Here is a 16,953-nt window from a genome sequence, read left to right as displayed (position 1 = left end):
TCCTTCTATTCTTTTTAGTATAGTTTTAATGTAATATATATAATAAAATAATAAATCAAGCCTTCTGAACATGGAGTCAACATTTTTGTCTCCTCTCACCTGAAAACTCCTGTGAACACTGTCACACCGAGCAGTAAACCAAATCTTTTGTTCTGAACATATCTCTGATCAAAATTTTTCTCTTTGAGTCTCCTAACAGAGAATTGAAGAAAAAGTATTTTCCTGGCTACTAGAGGAGCACCTGAAACAAACAGAGCTTCCTGATCACTATACCAGTCCAGACCTGACAGCATCAGCCTTGGCCCAGCACCTCCCAACAGTGAAACTTTGACAGTTCCTTACGCAATTTTTCTATAAACAAAGACATTCAGTACTCAACCCTTGCAGACTTTGTTCAAAGGAAAGGCACCACCAATCACACACATAGTATGTATCAAGGTAGGCCAAATTAAGGATATGCTGTGTTCACTGAGTGAATGAGGTGAAAAAACAACCAACGAAGATCACAGAATCACTGAGGCTGGAAAAGATCCCCAATACCCATCATGTCCAACCTCTGACTGATCCCCACTTTGTCACCCAGATGAGAGCACTTGAGCACTTCAAGTTAGGTCTTGAAGACCTCCAAGGAGTGGTGACTCCACCGCCTCCCTGGACAGCCCCTTCCCATGTTTAACAATCTTTTCTATGAGGAAATTCTTCCTATGTCCAGCCTGGGGCCGTTCCCTCTGCTCCTGTCCCTGTTCCCTGGAGCACAGCCCTGTTCCCCAGCTGTCCCCTCCTGTCAGGAGCTGTGCAGAGCCACAAGGGCCCCCTGAGCCTCCTTTGCTCCAGGCTCAGCCCCTTCCCAGCTCCCTCAGGTGCTCCTCACAGGACTTACAAATGTGCATCAGGGGCAAACTGCACCTTGGTTATGCTTGTTCTGTAAAAGTATCAGATTTCTACCTCCTCTTCTCTTCTGACAACATCTGCACTTCTCTTCTACTCATCTGCACTTCAAACTGATTTACTTATCTGTACCTTATATTGCTGTTTAATATAACTTATGATTTTAGCCTGGCAAAATTCTCTTTTGTTACATGCATTTTTGTGATTCACATCTACTTTCTTGTCCATATATATCCATTGCAGCATACAGCTCTGAGGGATTTATCTCAAGCAAACGCAGTCCCCAGATCAACATTACAACCCTGGAGAACAGCAAAAATAGTAATTCAGAACCAAAGTCATGAAGTTAGTATCTGCTCTTGATGTTGTTAAGCTTTATCCCATAATACTGAAAGGAAAATTGAGGCTAGAATACTGTTTATTTGCCCCAGAAATCAATGTACAGAGGCACTTCAGATGCAAGCATGCAGAGGTTTCCCTCTTCAAGTAGGAACTTTCATTCACACAATCCTAAAGGCTATTTCATTGAGAGGGTATTATGGAGATGCAATCAATATGGCAAGTGATACAGTGAAATACTTGTTTCCATAAAAACAGTTGTGTTTTCTGAGCCATGTAAAATATTTACAGCATCTGTCAGAGAAAATTCATGGTTATCCCTGGGGTTGTCTTCAAGACTGTGAAATTAAATATCACAGTCACCATACAGCACGCTTAGCTGGTTAGAAAAAAGAGCTGTAAGAGCCATGATATTGTTTTACAATGATACTTTTTCACCTGCAATTTCTAAAGAAAACAGTTTTAAAGTGTTTCATTGTGCATTTTGAATTTTGCATCTTAGATTTTGTCCTTCTTTTTCTTGGTTTATTTTTTGGCCTTTTTTTTTTTTTTTTTTTTTTTTTTTTAGAACTAGAGCCTTTCATAACACAGTATTTCTTACATGGAAGAAAGACAGGGACCTTTTTGCAACATTAACTTATATTGCAAGCAATCTGTTCTAGTTTAAGTCACAGTCCAAAATGCTATGACTCAGAAATCCTGCACATGACTGCTCCCTCAGCCCTGTATGTGAGCTTGGCCCCAGTGAAGCTGTTTTCAGTAGCACAGCACTTACCTGTCACCCAGTGGGACCTGACATTCCTGCATGTTTCACTTAAACCCAAATTCCACGCCTCAACATCCACTTACAAAAATGCAAAACCATGTCTTCTTACAGCTCAGTCATCTATAAAAAACTTTCTTGAGAGACTGTCCAAGAGGGAAGAAAAATATTCTGCAATGAGGGAAATTTCCTTCATCAGGATGAGAGGAGCCTGAGCTTTTTCCAGGCTGACCCAACCTGTCCTTTACTGACCGAAGAGCATGTTGCTGTCAGAAAGATTCACAGCAAGAAATCCCCCAGGATCTCCAGGGTGAATGACATGCTGCTTTTCCAAAGAGAGGCAGTTATACAATTACAGAAACTCTGAAATATGTGGGAGTTACATGGCTGGGGCTGCTGCACCTTCAGCAGCAGGGTGTTCACAGAGAAGAAAAGGAGGGTGGGAGATACTGGAGATACCATCCTCATGGGGAGGAATGCCCAATCTGCCAACCTGCCCTGGTGATATCTTGGGAAGGCTGGTCCTTGCAATGAGACCCAGACCCAGGTTGTTGCCAAAGTTTTTCCAGCCCTTGGAGCATTGCAGCTCTTCCATCTGGGCATGGACAGGACTGCCATGGTTTATCCAGAGCATGTTAAGGGTGACTGCAGATCCCTGGGGATAGGGTGAGGCTCCTGAGTGCTGCAACTGGAACTGAAAGGCTCAAGCAGAATTCGACAGATCTCAACCTGATTCTGTTGCTGGTGGTGCGACCAGAGCAAATAACACTTGTGACTGCAGGATGTTCTCTGGTTGTGTAAGAAAGAACTCAATGGCAAAACTGGCATAACAATGCAGGCATAGTAAAGCATTTAACTTCTTTAATTTCCCCTTTTACTGACTTTGGTTCTTTGGTTCTATCTAACTATAAAGTTCTTCCATGCTGCAACTCTTAGCAGTACTACAGTGCTGCTTCTATACCAAAGTTGTGTTACAACAGTTGTTCAGTTATGGAGGGTTAAATACATGGAAAAAAACTGTGAGAACTGGGTACGACTTTTTGAATTAAGATAATTTCTCAGGAGTCAGCATCAACAAAGCAAATAAGAGTCAGTGCCAGTTACAGCAGCTGCAATAGTGCCGTCAATTATTCAACACCTCCAGGAGACATCATGAAATATAGCAACTTACATAGAACATATTTGAATCTTGTTTTAGGAATAAAAAAAAAGTGTTGTGTGTGACCATCTGTGGTTATGTATTTTTACCATGTGTTAAGTATGTTTTTGTCCATGATGCCATAAAATACAACAGGCTTCCAGAATAGTGTTAGACCTTGGGGATTTGTCCTGTAAAGAGAACATCTGCAAGGGCTCTCTCAGTGGTCTGTTGCAGCAATTTGAGGTACAAATAGTAATCAGAACATTAGCTTTGAGACTCCCCTTGAGGCTCATCTGCATCATATTTGGAAAACATAAAGACATTCTTGATCAAAACATAAAGACATTCTTGATCTCCGTCCTGCAGAAGTGGGGCTGGAATGTGATCCATGTGAATAACCATTGTTTTAGGAGAACTGTACAATGCAAGGAAGAAAAAAGAAGTGCCTGCATGGGATGGAGTAGAGCAGTCTTACATTTGATACCTGTCTCCCGTGGACAGGAGACTTGTCAGAGAGAATATACCAGCTTATAACTGTGGAAGGTGTTGTACTTTGTGCATCTGGCTGGTGAATCCTGCAATTGATTTCTGCTACAAGGATCAGGGAATCATTCCAGGTGCTGGAGCTCACAATGGGAGTCATTAAATGGCAGCATGTATCCCAACTGCAGCTCCCTTCCTCTTTCCTTGGCTTCTGATTCTGTGCCAGTAAATACTCTGATAACCTTAGAGAGCACTACAGTAAAGTTTGTATTTGGGTATAGCACTTAAATGAATGTTTTCTCTACCTCAACTTCCAAACTCACCTGACAAGCTGGAGCCTGACATGACTTCCTTGTCTACAAGGAAGTGCTGCAGCATGATTGGCCAGATTAAATAACACTAGAAGCCCAGTAGGATAATTTGACTTTAATATTTCTCCTTCTAGCTAATATATTAGAATTCACTCTTGTTTGCATCTGTATATCTGTTCCTATAAGACTCATATCTTCTGTCATGGGCCGTGTTTCTGGCTTCAGCCTGAGTGCAGATTACAATTCAGGACTCATATTCAACAAGCATCCAGGAATAAAGAGCATGTGGTGTGCCTGGTAGGTATTTGTCAGAACAAATCTAATTCACCTCTTTGAGAATAGGAAGACTTTCCAAGTAAAATGCTTTCTGATAGAAGCATGAGAGAGTAGACCATGAACACAAAAAATAGCAGAAATCTTTGGGGGAAAAAAAGATACATAGGTGGGATAGTAGGTGGGATGGGATGAACAAAAGCAGAAGTTTATTCTTGTCTTACACACATGGCACAACATACAGAACCAGCACAAATAACTTACAAAGTCTCATACACCATGCTTTCTCTTGAATAGCTTCTATTAAGTTACAACACCATAACGAATCGGGTATTTAGTTACGACAGATCTCCAGACATGGATAGCCTCCCATTCAAGGAGTTATTATTTTTGTAAGCTACTTAGACAAACATCATTTTTTTTTACATGTTTAATACAGTACAGTATCCTTAACAGAGTTCAAGATATTCACAATGAGAATTGAACACTTTATAAAACAGCAGAATTTCTCACCTCAGTACAGGCCTACATTCGCTCTCCTGCCTCTTTCTGAATTAAAATGTGTTACAAGTCGTCTTTACTCAACTTTTCAAACTGAGAATTGCTTTAAATGAAAAAAAATGCTATTTACAGGGTTTTGTTAGATTTGATAAAAATGTCTTTGCTTCCCTTTCCAATTCCAACTCCCCTACCCCCAACAAAAATTGCCACTTGGCAATTTTAGAAATATTGACCCTCAAGCCGCTATAAAAACTAAAAAATAAAAAAAGAAATTTGTGACGACTTGTTGGATGCAAAATGAAAGATGATCATCACAGCCCAGCATTAATTCAAAAAGATTAATTGTTATCCCCTAATGTCATATATTGTGTTCATTGGAGACAGATGATGCCTGTCATCTGATTTTTAGAGATAAGGAACTACTTATGGGCCAGCTTACAAAACCTCCATATTTTTTATTTGCAAGATGCCACACTCTCTGTGATTAAATAATTTCCAGCTCAGTTCTTTCCTTTTCAGAAATTGTTACAACTCTGATTGTGTCATACTGACCTAAACTCTCCCAGTCTCCATTGGATAAAACAATGTTTCCCCATATCCATGGTCCCAGTGATATTTCTGGGTTGACTCAGGAGAGTTTTTCTCTCTGCATTTCAAACCCCACTGAAGCCTGTGGACATCTTTCATTTGGTGGCTTTGGATTAGCTCTGCTTGAATGTGGCTGGTAAACTCTAGCCCTTAAGCAGTTAATCAGCATTCTAAAGAAATAATCAAAAAAGATTCCTCTCCTTTATACATACAATACGCAATATTTTTACATTTAGCATTATCATAAAAAGCATGTTTATGTTATTTTGAAAATGTATTTTTACAGAAATCTATAAACACTGTTGTATCAAACACATTCTCAAAAACTGGAGAAAATACTGACACAAAACCTGGAAGAGCCTCAATGGAATTCTTCCAGTACTATTTGTCTACTTGCATATTTCATATTTCAGTGTCCTTTCCTGCAAACATAATTTGGCCATATGAGAACAGGTAAAGTAGACAACAAATCCCCAACAGTTTTAAGTAGGACCTAGGTCTGTTGTTTAATGAAAGTAGATTGACATTCAATGTATGTTTGGTTTGTTCTAACTGGCATGCCCATTTTGCTACCTTTACTCACAATGAGCAGTGCCTCAATTCCCAAGTAGTCTTGTTCGCTTCAATGGGATTACACGTGACAAATGACATATGCAAAAATACTGAAAATGGTCTTCCACTTTTTTAACCCTTCTTATGTCAACAACGAACATCACTATCTTCTTCTTTATATATATTGTACTTGAAAATGAAGTAGGACTAATACTTGCAAACAATTCTGTATCAGAAGTTAGTGCACAAACTTTAGGAAATAATTTGATATAGTTGTGCTATAGTTCTGACAGCCTAAATACCTATCTGGTTTGACCAAGACTAAATTTCACAGGTCTAAATGCTTTATTTGTACACTTGTTACTGTTACACGACATTTCCTCAGCCTGACACAATTTAATTTTAAATGGACATGTGTCACACTGACATTAAATCAGGATGCTGTTTTCCTTTACCACCACCATTTTCAGTACAGTCAGTAATGTGCATTAATTCATATAACCAAATTACTATCCAAGTACTTTGTCTATAGAATATTGGAGAAATTATAAAGTGAATTTGGTTTCCTCTCCTGCAAAATTTAAAAAATGCGCTGGAGTTTGTATATTGGTACTGACTGTAATGGCTTCTTTACAGTCTAGGAGGTTAAACACTAAACAGCAGAATAAGGTTTTCTTCTTTGTCTCACTATTTGTTTATTCTTTAATGAAGCTAAAAAAATAAAAAAAAAAAACCAACATCAACTTCTTTTTAGCACTAATGAAACATTAAAATATAATTGGTGAAAAGTAATTGATTGTAATATCCTGTATGTTACCTCATCTCAACAGAAATTCTTTTATATGGCTTGAAATGTTTAAAGTGTAATCCTACCTAGAGGAAAAAAATGCAAGCCATATCTAACCCCAAATTCTACCATACTGTAACGTGTACAGTCACCCGTAAAGGAGCCCTTTTAACAAAAAAAAGCATGTGAACTTATCATTAGTTTGAAGTACGTATCTATTTTGGTCACTGTGATAAAAAAATTATATATATAAACTTACTAAAAAAGTCCAAGCATAATCAATTATATAATATTTCAACACTTAAAAAAAATAGTTTTACACAATGTGATATGTAAAGCAAAATATTGAATACATGTTAATTCTTTGGGATGATCAAAGTATAAGTAACCAAAACTTACAAAAAATGATTAAATTTTCATAAAAGAAAGTTTTTGGTGGAGGGGCAGAAGGAATTTCTCCCCCCCTACTCACCCTCAATCCCCATGGCTTTTATAGATCCATCCCCTTGCCTAATAAGCCACAGGTGGGGTTTTTTTGGATATATTGTAGTAAGGTTTTTTCTTCTATATATGAGTCACTAATAAGTGACTCTTTCAAAACATAGTTTGTTCTTCTTGAGGTTTACAGTGCTTCAGAATTTACAGGCCACTTAAACTCTAGAAGAATATTAATCTGAACTAATTATGTTAAAGATTGATGAAATAAAAATTCCATTATTTACTGTGAAAATTAAGTCACCTTCTGTTCTGATAATTCAATTCAAGTTTATTTCAAACATCCCTCCCCCCTTGAAAAAAAAAAAAGAAGAAAAAAAAGTTTTGTGGTTAAAAGCTTGTAATTATACATAGCAAAGAAAAAAACCTGCTCCTTGCCTATGGAAATATATATAGTTTTTTAATATCCAACTCCTCTCTAACCTGCTAACCATCACATAACATATGCCACTTGGCAATTTGTCTCCTTGGATATTCACAAATTTCTTTCCAGTGCTCTCCACCTGTTCCTTCTGCTGAAGATCCCAAGGTTAACCGGCCAATGACCTCATTCCTTGACCCCCTATCTGAATCTAAAACCAGAAATTCAATGCTGATATCATCAAGGCCCTCACAAGGAATGTCAAAGACAAACAATTCATTGAACACTGCATTGGGAGTGCACTTCTTCACATGGGTTTTCTTTTTAGAAATTCTCTTCTTGGCATGGTACAGGTTCACTTTGACATAAGGGTCTGCAATGAAAAGAAAGAGCACAGATCAGCTATTGTACAGTGGTTGAAATTCCTTCATGTAATTTATGGTAAATTCCCCAATTATCCAATGTATTTACATCACAACGAGTAGCTCTGTCAAGTCATTAAATTTGATTCCTCTCATCCAATTTTTAAATTTTTTTCTATACATCTGAATTAGCCCTTTTAATTTTCCTTTATGGTCACCAAAATTGTGTTCAAGGCAGGTAGTGAAGTTTAGACTGCTACTAAATACAGATGTTTCCTTCATGAGATAATTTGTGTCCTGCAGTCCATGAAACCAAAAACACCTCTACCACATTCAAAGATGGTCTGGAAGTGCACAAAATTCTAAAGGTCTCTGAAAAATATGGAACATTGCACATTTAAGTGTGACAGAAATTGGCTTTTCACACATTCTGCTGGGGTATAATCATCAGCACTAATCAAACCCATGAAAAGAAAATTTTCAGAAAGGAGTGAATAAACTTGGGCTGAGAGAATGGATGTGATATTTCTGCTGGGGTCCTATAGAAGTCAATTCACCTGACTAAATTGAGGCCACCAATTGTTATTGAATAAATTTTATGTTAAACTTTAAATGAAAGGATATATTTGCTGTTGGAATGTGTATCTGTCTTTACACCTGTGTTGCTACTGTTGAATATAGGAAGGAAAAATGTCCATATTTTTAGCTGCCAACCAACTTTGAGTGTTTGCATTCATCAGAATTATTTAATTGCTGTGAGGTTCTCTTGCTATTGTCTTCAATAATGGCCATATTTATTCTTTCAGAGGAGACATTTTAAAAGTCAACCCTTTCAATTACCTTGGCATTTATTCAGTGAAGTGTGGGCCTGTTTCCAGGTTCTCATGGTGCAGTGATGTAGTACAAAATCTTTTCTACTGAACCCAGTCAAACATGATAGTTTATGTAAACAATTAACCAAGTTAATCATCAAGAACTCCTGCACACTTTTTTAAAATAAGAAATACTGAAACTGAATAGTATTTGCATATTTTATGTCACAGTTATCAGACTGAAAGGGTTGGATAAGTAAAAATTTTGTTTTTCCTTGAACTGACAATGGTCTACAATAAGTGGGATGTAATGGGGTACCTCTTCACTTTCATATTCTATCACCATAATGAACATTTCAAAACCAGAGGTTAATAAAAACACTCACTGGCTTTGAAAAATTGTATGCCATACAAGCATTAGAAACATCAAAATCAATATCAATCAGTGGTTTCCATTTAGTTTTAGAGGAAGTTTTCTGTTACTTTTGACCAGCTACTAGATAAAGCTAGAGATTTCCACTTGACTTTATTAGGCTAACAAAGGTCACTCAGCACCAGTGACTAAGGAAATCAAGGAGATGTGAAAATGGAAAGGTTTCAGAGTATAAAAAAATTCCCCTCTTCTCTAGGAGGTTGAATTGTGGAATTGTTTATTTTATTCCATAGAAACACCACTTCACTCTTCTCTTTTCCGAGATTAATGTTGGGATGAGGGGAAAGTCACAGAGGAAAATTTGAGTGTCCTGAGAGCAGTATGCTACTGAAATCCAAATATCTATTGCACCTGGCCTTATTGACAAACAGAAAATAATGGAAAACTGTTTAAATGGAGTAGGAGTCCAGGTGCAACATGGCTGCCTGCAGAAGTAGTGCATTCCTATTATAGTCAGCAAGGCTCTCCCAGGGGAGGCTGGAAATACAAACAAATTTTACAGCTTTACTTGTAAGAGCTGCAGTAAAAAAATGGTGTTCCATAGGGTCCAGGTAGATGCTGTGACTAGAAGGGCTTTTTTTACCAAGTTATTTTCCCATCTGGGAAAACATCAGGCAGGTCTGTTGAGATCAGCTTGTTGTCATGCTGTCTTCATGAAACCACCTCTATCTCCTGTGACTTTGGGGTAGATTTTAAAAATACATATCCTCTCTTTTAGTCAAGTAAATTATTAGGCTCAATATACATCTTTTCTCCTTCTGATATGTGAACAAAATTTAGATCAAAAGGAAGATTTAAATGGAACTTGATGAGAGTTGCCTATAGGTTTGTTGCATTGGATTCAAGCTAGGCTAACTTTCCAGGTGAATTGCAGTATGATAAACAGAAAAACTGTATTTTTGCCTGCAGTGATAATTATTCAGTATTTCCTAAAACTACTTCCTTTTCTTCTTCTTTCATAATATTGAGTGAAATGAAAGACTATAAGTTCTACAGAGAAGCAGCAGCAGATGTGGTACTATAGCCCTTTCTTGTGTACTGCTGTTTTTGTGAGGCAGTCTTATATTCAGGACATTAAATTTTACACTGTTGTTATGTTATATAGCCTTAATGTGTCTTCTATGTGCAATTCCAGGTTCCACTGAATGAGAAATGGCAGCAGACAAGGAGAAGAGAAGATAAAACCTGATCCCTCTTAGTGCACCCCAAATCTGGCTCATGATAAAGCACATGTGTCATGCTGCAGCATCCTCCCAGCATTGGCACAGCTCACCTTCTCACCTTGCCAAAAAATGTTAGTGCTCAAATTCAACACAGAGGTAAGATGCTGGTTTTCTTCTGAGATAAATTATATGATGATCTCACTCAATACTGATCTTCTACAAATAAACTCATTTTTTTGTCATAAATAAAAGCTTTTGGTATCTGCAAACAACATCCCACGCTTATGGCAGATGGGCTCTGTTCAAGACAATCATAAAACTCATTGGTTTCCACTGCTAGCAGATGTCACCTTTTTTTGATGTGATTGAAGAACAAATTTGTAAAATACAAACCCTGGAAATAAAGCACGGACCTAGATATGAATGAAATGAATAGGCTGTAAATAATAGAAACACCATTTCTGCATGTATGGAATATTTTCAGTCTTTGAAATGCCACCTTTCAGCTGTCTTTTGTCATTCTGTTTTATATTCTTGAGGCATATTTATTATTAAAACCATTACCTGATAATCCTGACACATCAGATTTAGGTAGATGCCTGGCTTTTAGAACAACGACAGTGAGTGTGTTTGTTGTAGATTGATAACAGAGAGAGACCAGTAATTCTCCACGACCAGATGATTTCTGAGGAAATTAAAGGAAAAACAAAAAAAAAGTAATAAAACTGTTTATAAGCATTTATATTGACCAAGCTTTAAACCAGAGTTAAAAGGGTTTATGGAATGTCACAGAAGTAAATGCTCTGAAGCTGTATAAAAGGACATATGATATATAGCTATTCTGATTTACATAGTGATTATAATTTCCCTCTATATTAGTTATATAACTTTTCCTATTATTGGTTTTCAGACTGAATAAAATTAAAAAATAAATGGACAATGTAAGTTGACATGACATTACGATCTTTGGGCAGTACAAATAAAATCCTGAGGAAAAAAAAATCACAGTTAAAAAAAGAAACTTATCTTAAACAAAGCAAAATTACATGTAGATATAATTAGGAGAAAAAATGTAATACAAGTAAAGAAAAAATATTTGGTAAAGTGTTTTAAACAGGAAGGATTCAAGCTATCAGTAAAATCTTATCCCTTAACACTCTCTAAAGCAGTACAATATACATGAAATAAAAGTGAGATGAAAGATTTTCTCTATCATTATCTGATTTGAATTTGGAGAAGTAGTGTATTTCAAATGGAGAAGGAAGGCAAGGGAGACAAGAGCAGATAGTACCTTATATACCAGAAAATCCAATAAGTTATCAACAAAATCCTGTGACATACTTATATTTGTTGTCGTATAGTGATAGAATTGCAAAATGACAGTATTAGCTATAAGTATATTGCCTATTAGACATTTATTTCATTAGGCAGTATGCTTGTCATTTGAAACCAGTCATGGTGAGGTCAGTACACATTCCACTTCCTTAGCAGAGCTTTAAGAGTGTGTGTGTTTGATGCCTGTGCATTTCTGTAGTTCAGCTGGAATGGTTATAAATGACCTTTGCGTTCTGAACTGAGACACTGAGAACACAGCATTAAATATTTTTGTACCAATAAAGTCAGGAAGTTTTGCTGGTAACTCCACAAAGTCTGTGGCTCCATCTTTACTACCTTTAGTAAAGCTGCAGCTCATGAGGCAAGGTGATGACAGCACCACCATGCAAGAACATGCTACAACATCAACCATATAGTCTCTAGCAAATCCCACTTCCCTAACTAAAGAACACCCACCTTCCTTAAGAATGTGCTACACAACCCATGCAGGTGATATTTCCATTGACTTCAGTAAGATTTAAGAAAGAATGATGTCAAATATAAAAGGGGATGGAGGAGAAAGGGAATAATGCTTAAATATTTTTTTATTCTTTCATTTAAAAGCAATTAAAAGCAAATCAGTGGGGTTTGAGTCAGCTTGAGCTAACCGGAATTGGTCCACTCAAACCGGCTGAATAAGAAATTAGAGCTTAGGGCATTAGCAATTTCTTTCATCATCCTTGTTGTAATGGTTTTTTGCTATTGCATTTGTGTAATGACTTCCTCACACTGCCATTAGGAAAGCATCTCAGGAATTGCATCGTGAGCTTTTTGGCTTTTCTCTCCAAGATGGCAGCAGCATTACACAAGAATCATAGCTAACCCTATCACAGCACTTTCAAACTTTGAGTAAAAAAGATGTTACCCTAACATTTCTTTTGATGATCTCTCTGTCCATTAGCAGCCTTCCTTCCGAGAGTTCAATTCCAGCAAGGGGGATGAGGACTTCTCCAATGACATCATCTCTGGAAAATCTGTCAAAGCTCAAGATCATGAAGTGAAGTGTTAAGTCTTGAATTTGGCTGTAGGGGATCCCATAAAATGTGAAAGTCTCATCAAAAGCTGGATCTAAGGTTTTTCTCAACACTCTGGTTTTCACCTTGTGCTTTTTCTCAGGCAGGATTGTCATTTTGATGTAGGGATCAGAAGTCATTGACTGTTCATCCATTGCTGGCAGCCCACGAGCTTCTTTGATGTTCACTACAAATGCTTTCTTCTCAAAGTTGTACTCTAGGGAGAAAAATAGAGTTCCTAGCTTGTCTTGTTTATCTTCAGATGATAGAGAAGTGATGGATTTTAAGCTATCAGGAGATACTGAATCTTTCTTCCTTTCTGCAAAATGCTTAGGAGATGAATTTTCAAGATCTGGAGAGCCCTGCATTTTTGTGGTTGTTTTGGGGAAATTGCCATTTAGATCTCTTTTCTCCAGGTCAAGATGGAGAGAGTTCTTTGGCATTGCTGATTTGTTCTTTGCTTCACTTTTATCATCTGCTCCAAACTTCTTCTTGCTGTTGAGATTCTCCGGGTAGATATCAACCCCCTTCAGAACATGGACAAACTTGTATGGAGGGGTCTTATTGGACTTGGAAGATTTGCGCTGGCAGCAGATCCAAGCAAAGAGGGAGACAGAGAAGACAAGGCCAAATGCACTAAAGATTCCAACCACAGTAGGAATTTCATCTGAAAGTCAAATAAATAGCAACAAGCACATAAGCAGCAGTACCTTGAATTCTGCATGATAATTCATAAAGCAATAATTTAGGTAAAACAAACTGATAGGAGACGGTGATATCAGCAGGACTGACAGACTGGAAGTGTTCTGCCACCTGCAGGCACCAGTGTGCAGTCCCACTCCAAGGCACGCTTGTTATGCTAGTATTTTTCCATACACACAGAGTTAGGGAGGAGAATACTATTCCCATCCTAATAATAATCTCTGTTCGTAATTTCTATACTGTCTTAACCTGCTGTGTGTAGTTTTTGAGCTTATATGTCTGTGAATAATACCAGCTCTCAGCTGTTTTCAGCTTTGAGTTTATGGAGGTTTCTTGGTTAGCTAAAACACACTCTGAAATACGTATTACTTTTATACATATCATCTGCTTTCCATAGTGTGTCCTAGAATACTTTGTGTGCTCAATTAGCTATTTTTTATGGTCTGTTCCCATAATTTCCTGTAGGTATCTCTTGAAAGAAGTGAGCTTAATTGGAGGTTATAGCACTCAACAGTTTCACTGGGATTTTCAATATTTTGCAGGAGGAAATCTATATAGAAAATTTGGGATAATTATATAGCAAGTGTCTTATAGCAAGATGGATGTGATATTAGGTAGCACATATGGGTTCAAAACTGAAAAAATCTTGTTAAGTTTATCTATGTTAACCACTAAGCATTTAAGACACTGAAGCAAAGCTTATGGGGAGTTTGCAGAAAGGGTCAGCACTTCTTAGGAGTAGATAAGAAAAAAATAATTCCTCCACAGTTTAATATGAATTCTACACTTAAGCTGAATAAAGAGAAACCTGGGCAGTGTTATAACCTCCTTCGCCAAGTGGATATATTATTTACATATGGAGTATCATTAGCCCTTCAAAGCACGCATGGAAGGGTAAATGAGCACAACTAATTAGAAATCCAATTTTGCCCATAAGTAACATCACTAAATGAGTTTAAACCACCCACAATGTAACAATCAGAGCTTAACCTTTATTCCCTGCAACACTGGGCATACAATGGAATATTAATGTCGTGACATTGTTTATGCATAAAGGCAATTATGTAACAATTCTGTTTCTCTCTGGTCATTCTGGAGGAGTAAAGAGGAGCTATCCCCCTGTATTAGTAAATCAGTTTCATGCGGTCAAAAGCTGAGCAGATAAATGTGCTGCCAATACACCTTTGCTTTTTAGTGTGATGATTCAGAAAAAAAAACCCCACAACAATACTATCAGAGCAAAGTAGGACATAATGTTCCAGCTCAGAAAGGATCAGGCCTGGCTGTTAATTTTTTATGACAACTTTCCTGATGACTACAAGCTGTACTAGTCTATGCACTTAATTGCAGGAACTTAATGAAATGACTGACAACCATATTTGTGAGCAAAAAGTATTTTTCCTAACTTAAGCACATGGTTTTGAGTTTCAAGAATTCCCCGGGCTGCATAAATTTAAACATACATGGTATAAATAGAAATCTAGAAGTATTTGAAAAGTAATCTGAATACTTTAATATCCTCTAAGAATGGTTTGTACATTTACAATACTTTTTCATAAGATAATATATGTTTTATAGTAATGGCTATTATAAACTTCTTTAATTCTACAACTACTGAAAGTAGTGGAAGAATCAATTTGATGTTTAAAATATTAATTGTCTTTCTTAAATAAGTAATTAGACAAGAGCATGATGTCACAAGTGTGGTTAGAAACCTCAAATGGGTGGAACAGGAAAGAAGATGAAATGGTAACTAAAATGGTTTTATATTTACAACTAATTGTGTCACAAAATGAATTTTTTGCTTTTGTCATAATCAGTTGATTAACATTCAAGGCAGTGCATTAACAGAAAACATCACCTACTAGTTCTGGGAGAAGTTATTATTCTGGTTATTTGATATAAATCTGGAGTCTCATCATAAGTCATTGGAATGATCCCTGAATCAAACCACTGCTAAAGCAAGCCTAATGTGGTTTAGAGTCAATATTTCTAAAGCAGAGTTCAGAAATGTTCCCTCTTACTGTTTTTCTCACTAAAGCAACTTATGCATGCATTTTATAAGTGCACAGACACGACTGCTTCTGAAACTTCCGATACCTCACTGCATCCAGGGCATAGAAATGACAAAACTGAAAAGTTCATTGTCATCTTTGTTATTCTCATTGAAACCGGGTTGGTTAAGATGCAGCTGTTCAGCTAAAAACACTGAAATCCTGTATTTTCTTCTTCCTAGCAATGCCCTTTAACTAATGATTGACCTGCAATAAGAATAAAAGGAATGACAATTATTTCAAGAATGACTTGAACAAAGATTTTCTCTGTGGCATTTGCATCATGTAATTCTTGATGCACATTACTTTAACAGAGACACAGAAAACAGCACCAAACCCCTCTCATTCAAAACCGCACCTACAAAAATCTCTTTATCTCTTCCGGTACTTTACCAGAGAAGAGGAACGGGCAGGGAGGAAAGAAGAGAGATTAGGGAAAGAAAGCAAATTCACACAACTTCTGAGACCTGAAGAGAACTGGGAGGAAAACCAGGTCCCTCCCAACAAGCTGCGTGCTGGGAGGCACCGGGAGGCTCAGCAGAGGCTGCTCTTCTCCCGGGGAGGGGGAGCATCGCCCGGCCTCGGGTGCGGGGAGCCGGGACGCGCTTACCGAACTGCTGGCGGCTGTCCGCTATCGGAGCCATGTTCGTGGCGAGTGATGTCCGCGGGGCTGGAGCCGCTGTCCGCGGTGCTGGAGCCGCTGTCCGCGGTGCTGGCGCCGCTGTCCGGGATGCAGGAGCCGCCTCCCCGGATGCCAAGCGACCCGCCCGGGGCGCTGAGCTCGCTGCCCTGCTGTCCCCTGGCTCTGCGCTCTCACGGCGCCCGGGTAGCAGTCTTTGCCAGCGCAGTTAAAAAAAAAAAATTACATAGAGAGGAAAAAAAGAAACAACAACAAAAACCACCCAAAACCCGGAGACACGAGCAGTGGGGACAGTGGAGGAGGAGGCTGCGACGGGACTGGAGGAGAGGGGGGAGGGGAACCTTCGGTCCTCCCCTTTGCACACTGATTTGCAACCCCCTTCCTGTTTTGGCTCTTCTGAGTAGCTCCGCTCTGAGACTGAGTACGTGGTTGAAACCCAAATTGACGCAATCCTGACGCTACAGGGCTGAAATCAGCACCTTTCCCGCCTCCCTCCCCCCCTCCCTAGCCACCACACCCTCCCTCCCTTCCTCTCTGTCTCTCTCTCTCCCTTCCTACCCCCTCCTCCTCCCCCTCTCCCCGTCCCTGTCTTGGGATTGAACACGCACTCATCGATTATTTTAACTGCCTTGCTGCAGGTTATGAGCTCCCCCACACACCCCTCCACCGGACACAGACAGTGAGATGGCAATGTCTGTGATTCAGAGCACCCTCTGAAAGACATGGGTGTGCCCCTTTTGCCAGTGAAAGATGTATTCATTTGCTTAATTAACTATCAGCTGTGCATGTTACAACCACAACGTGAAAGAGTTGCCAACCTGAGAGAGTCCAGACACCTTGGCTCCAGCTGCAGGGCACACGATTTTCCTATGACTGACGTTATGAATTTACTGAATTTGAGTCACGAAAACTCCGGAT

General features: G+C 38.4%; 1 protein-coding gene across 2 annotated transcripts; it reads right to left on the bottom strand.

The window, feature by feature from the left end:
* Positions 1-4,380: 4,380 nt before the first annotated feature.
* On the bottom strand, positions 4,381-16,484 carry SYT4 (synaptotagmin 4). Of its 2 annotated transcripts, none has more exons than XM_064735853.1 (4): positions 16,006-16,484; positions 12,492-13,306; positions 10,817-10,937; positions 4,381-7,855 (listed from the first exon to the last, which is right to left on the bottom strand). In XM_064735853.1, the coding sequence occupies exons 1-4, from the start codon at positions 16,037-16,039 to the stop codon at positions 7,548-7,550; spliced, it is 1,278 nt and encodes a 425-aa protein (XP_064591923.1). In that variant the 5' UTR covers positions 16,040-16,484; the 3' UTR covers positions 4,381-7,547. The 2 variants fall into 2 exon arrangements, with proteins under 2 accessions (XP_064591923.1, XP_064591924.1); XM_064735854.1 differs by having other exon boundaries at positions 12,498-13,306.
* Positions 16,485-16,953: the final 469 nt, after the last annotated feature.

Source organism: Zonotrichia leucophrys, chromosome Z (assembly GCF_028769735.1).
Source record: "Zonotrichia leucophrys gambelii isolate GWCS_2022_RI chromosome Z, RI_Zleu_2.0, whole genome shotgun sequence".
Taxonomy (NCBI): Eukaryota; Metazoa; Chordata; class Aves; order Passeriformes; family Passerellidae; genus Zonotrichia; species Zonotrichia leucophrys.
The sequence above is the reverse complement of the archived record's forward strand: the minus strand, read 5'-3'. Positions and strand labels throughout refer to the sequence as shown.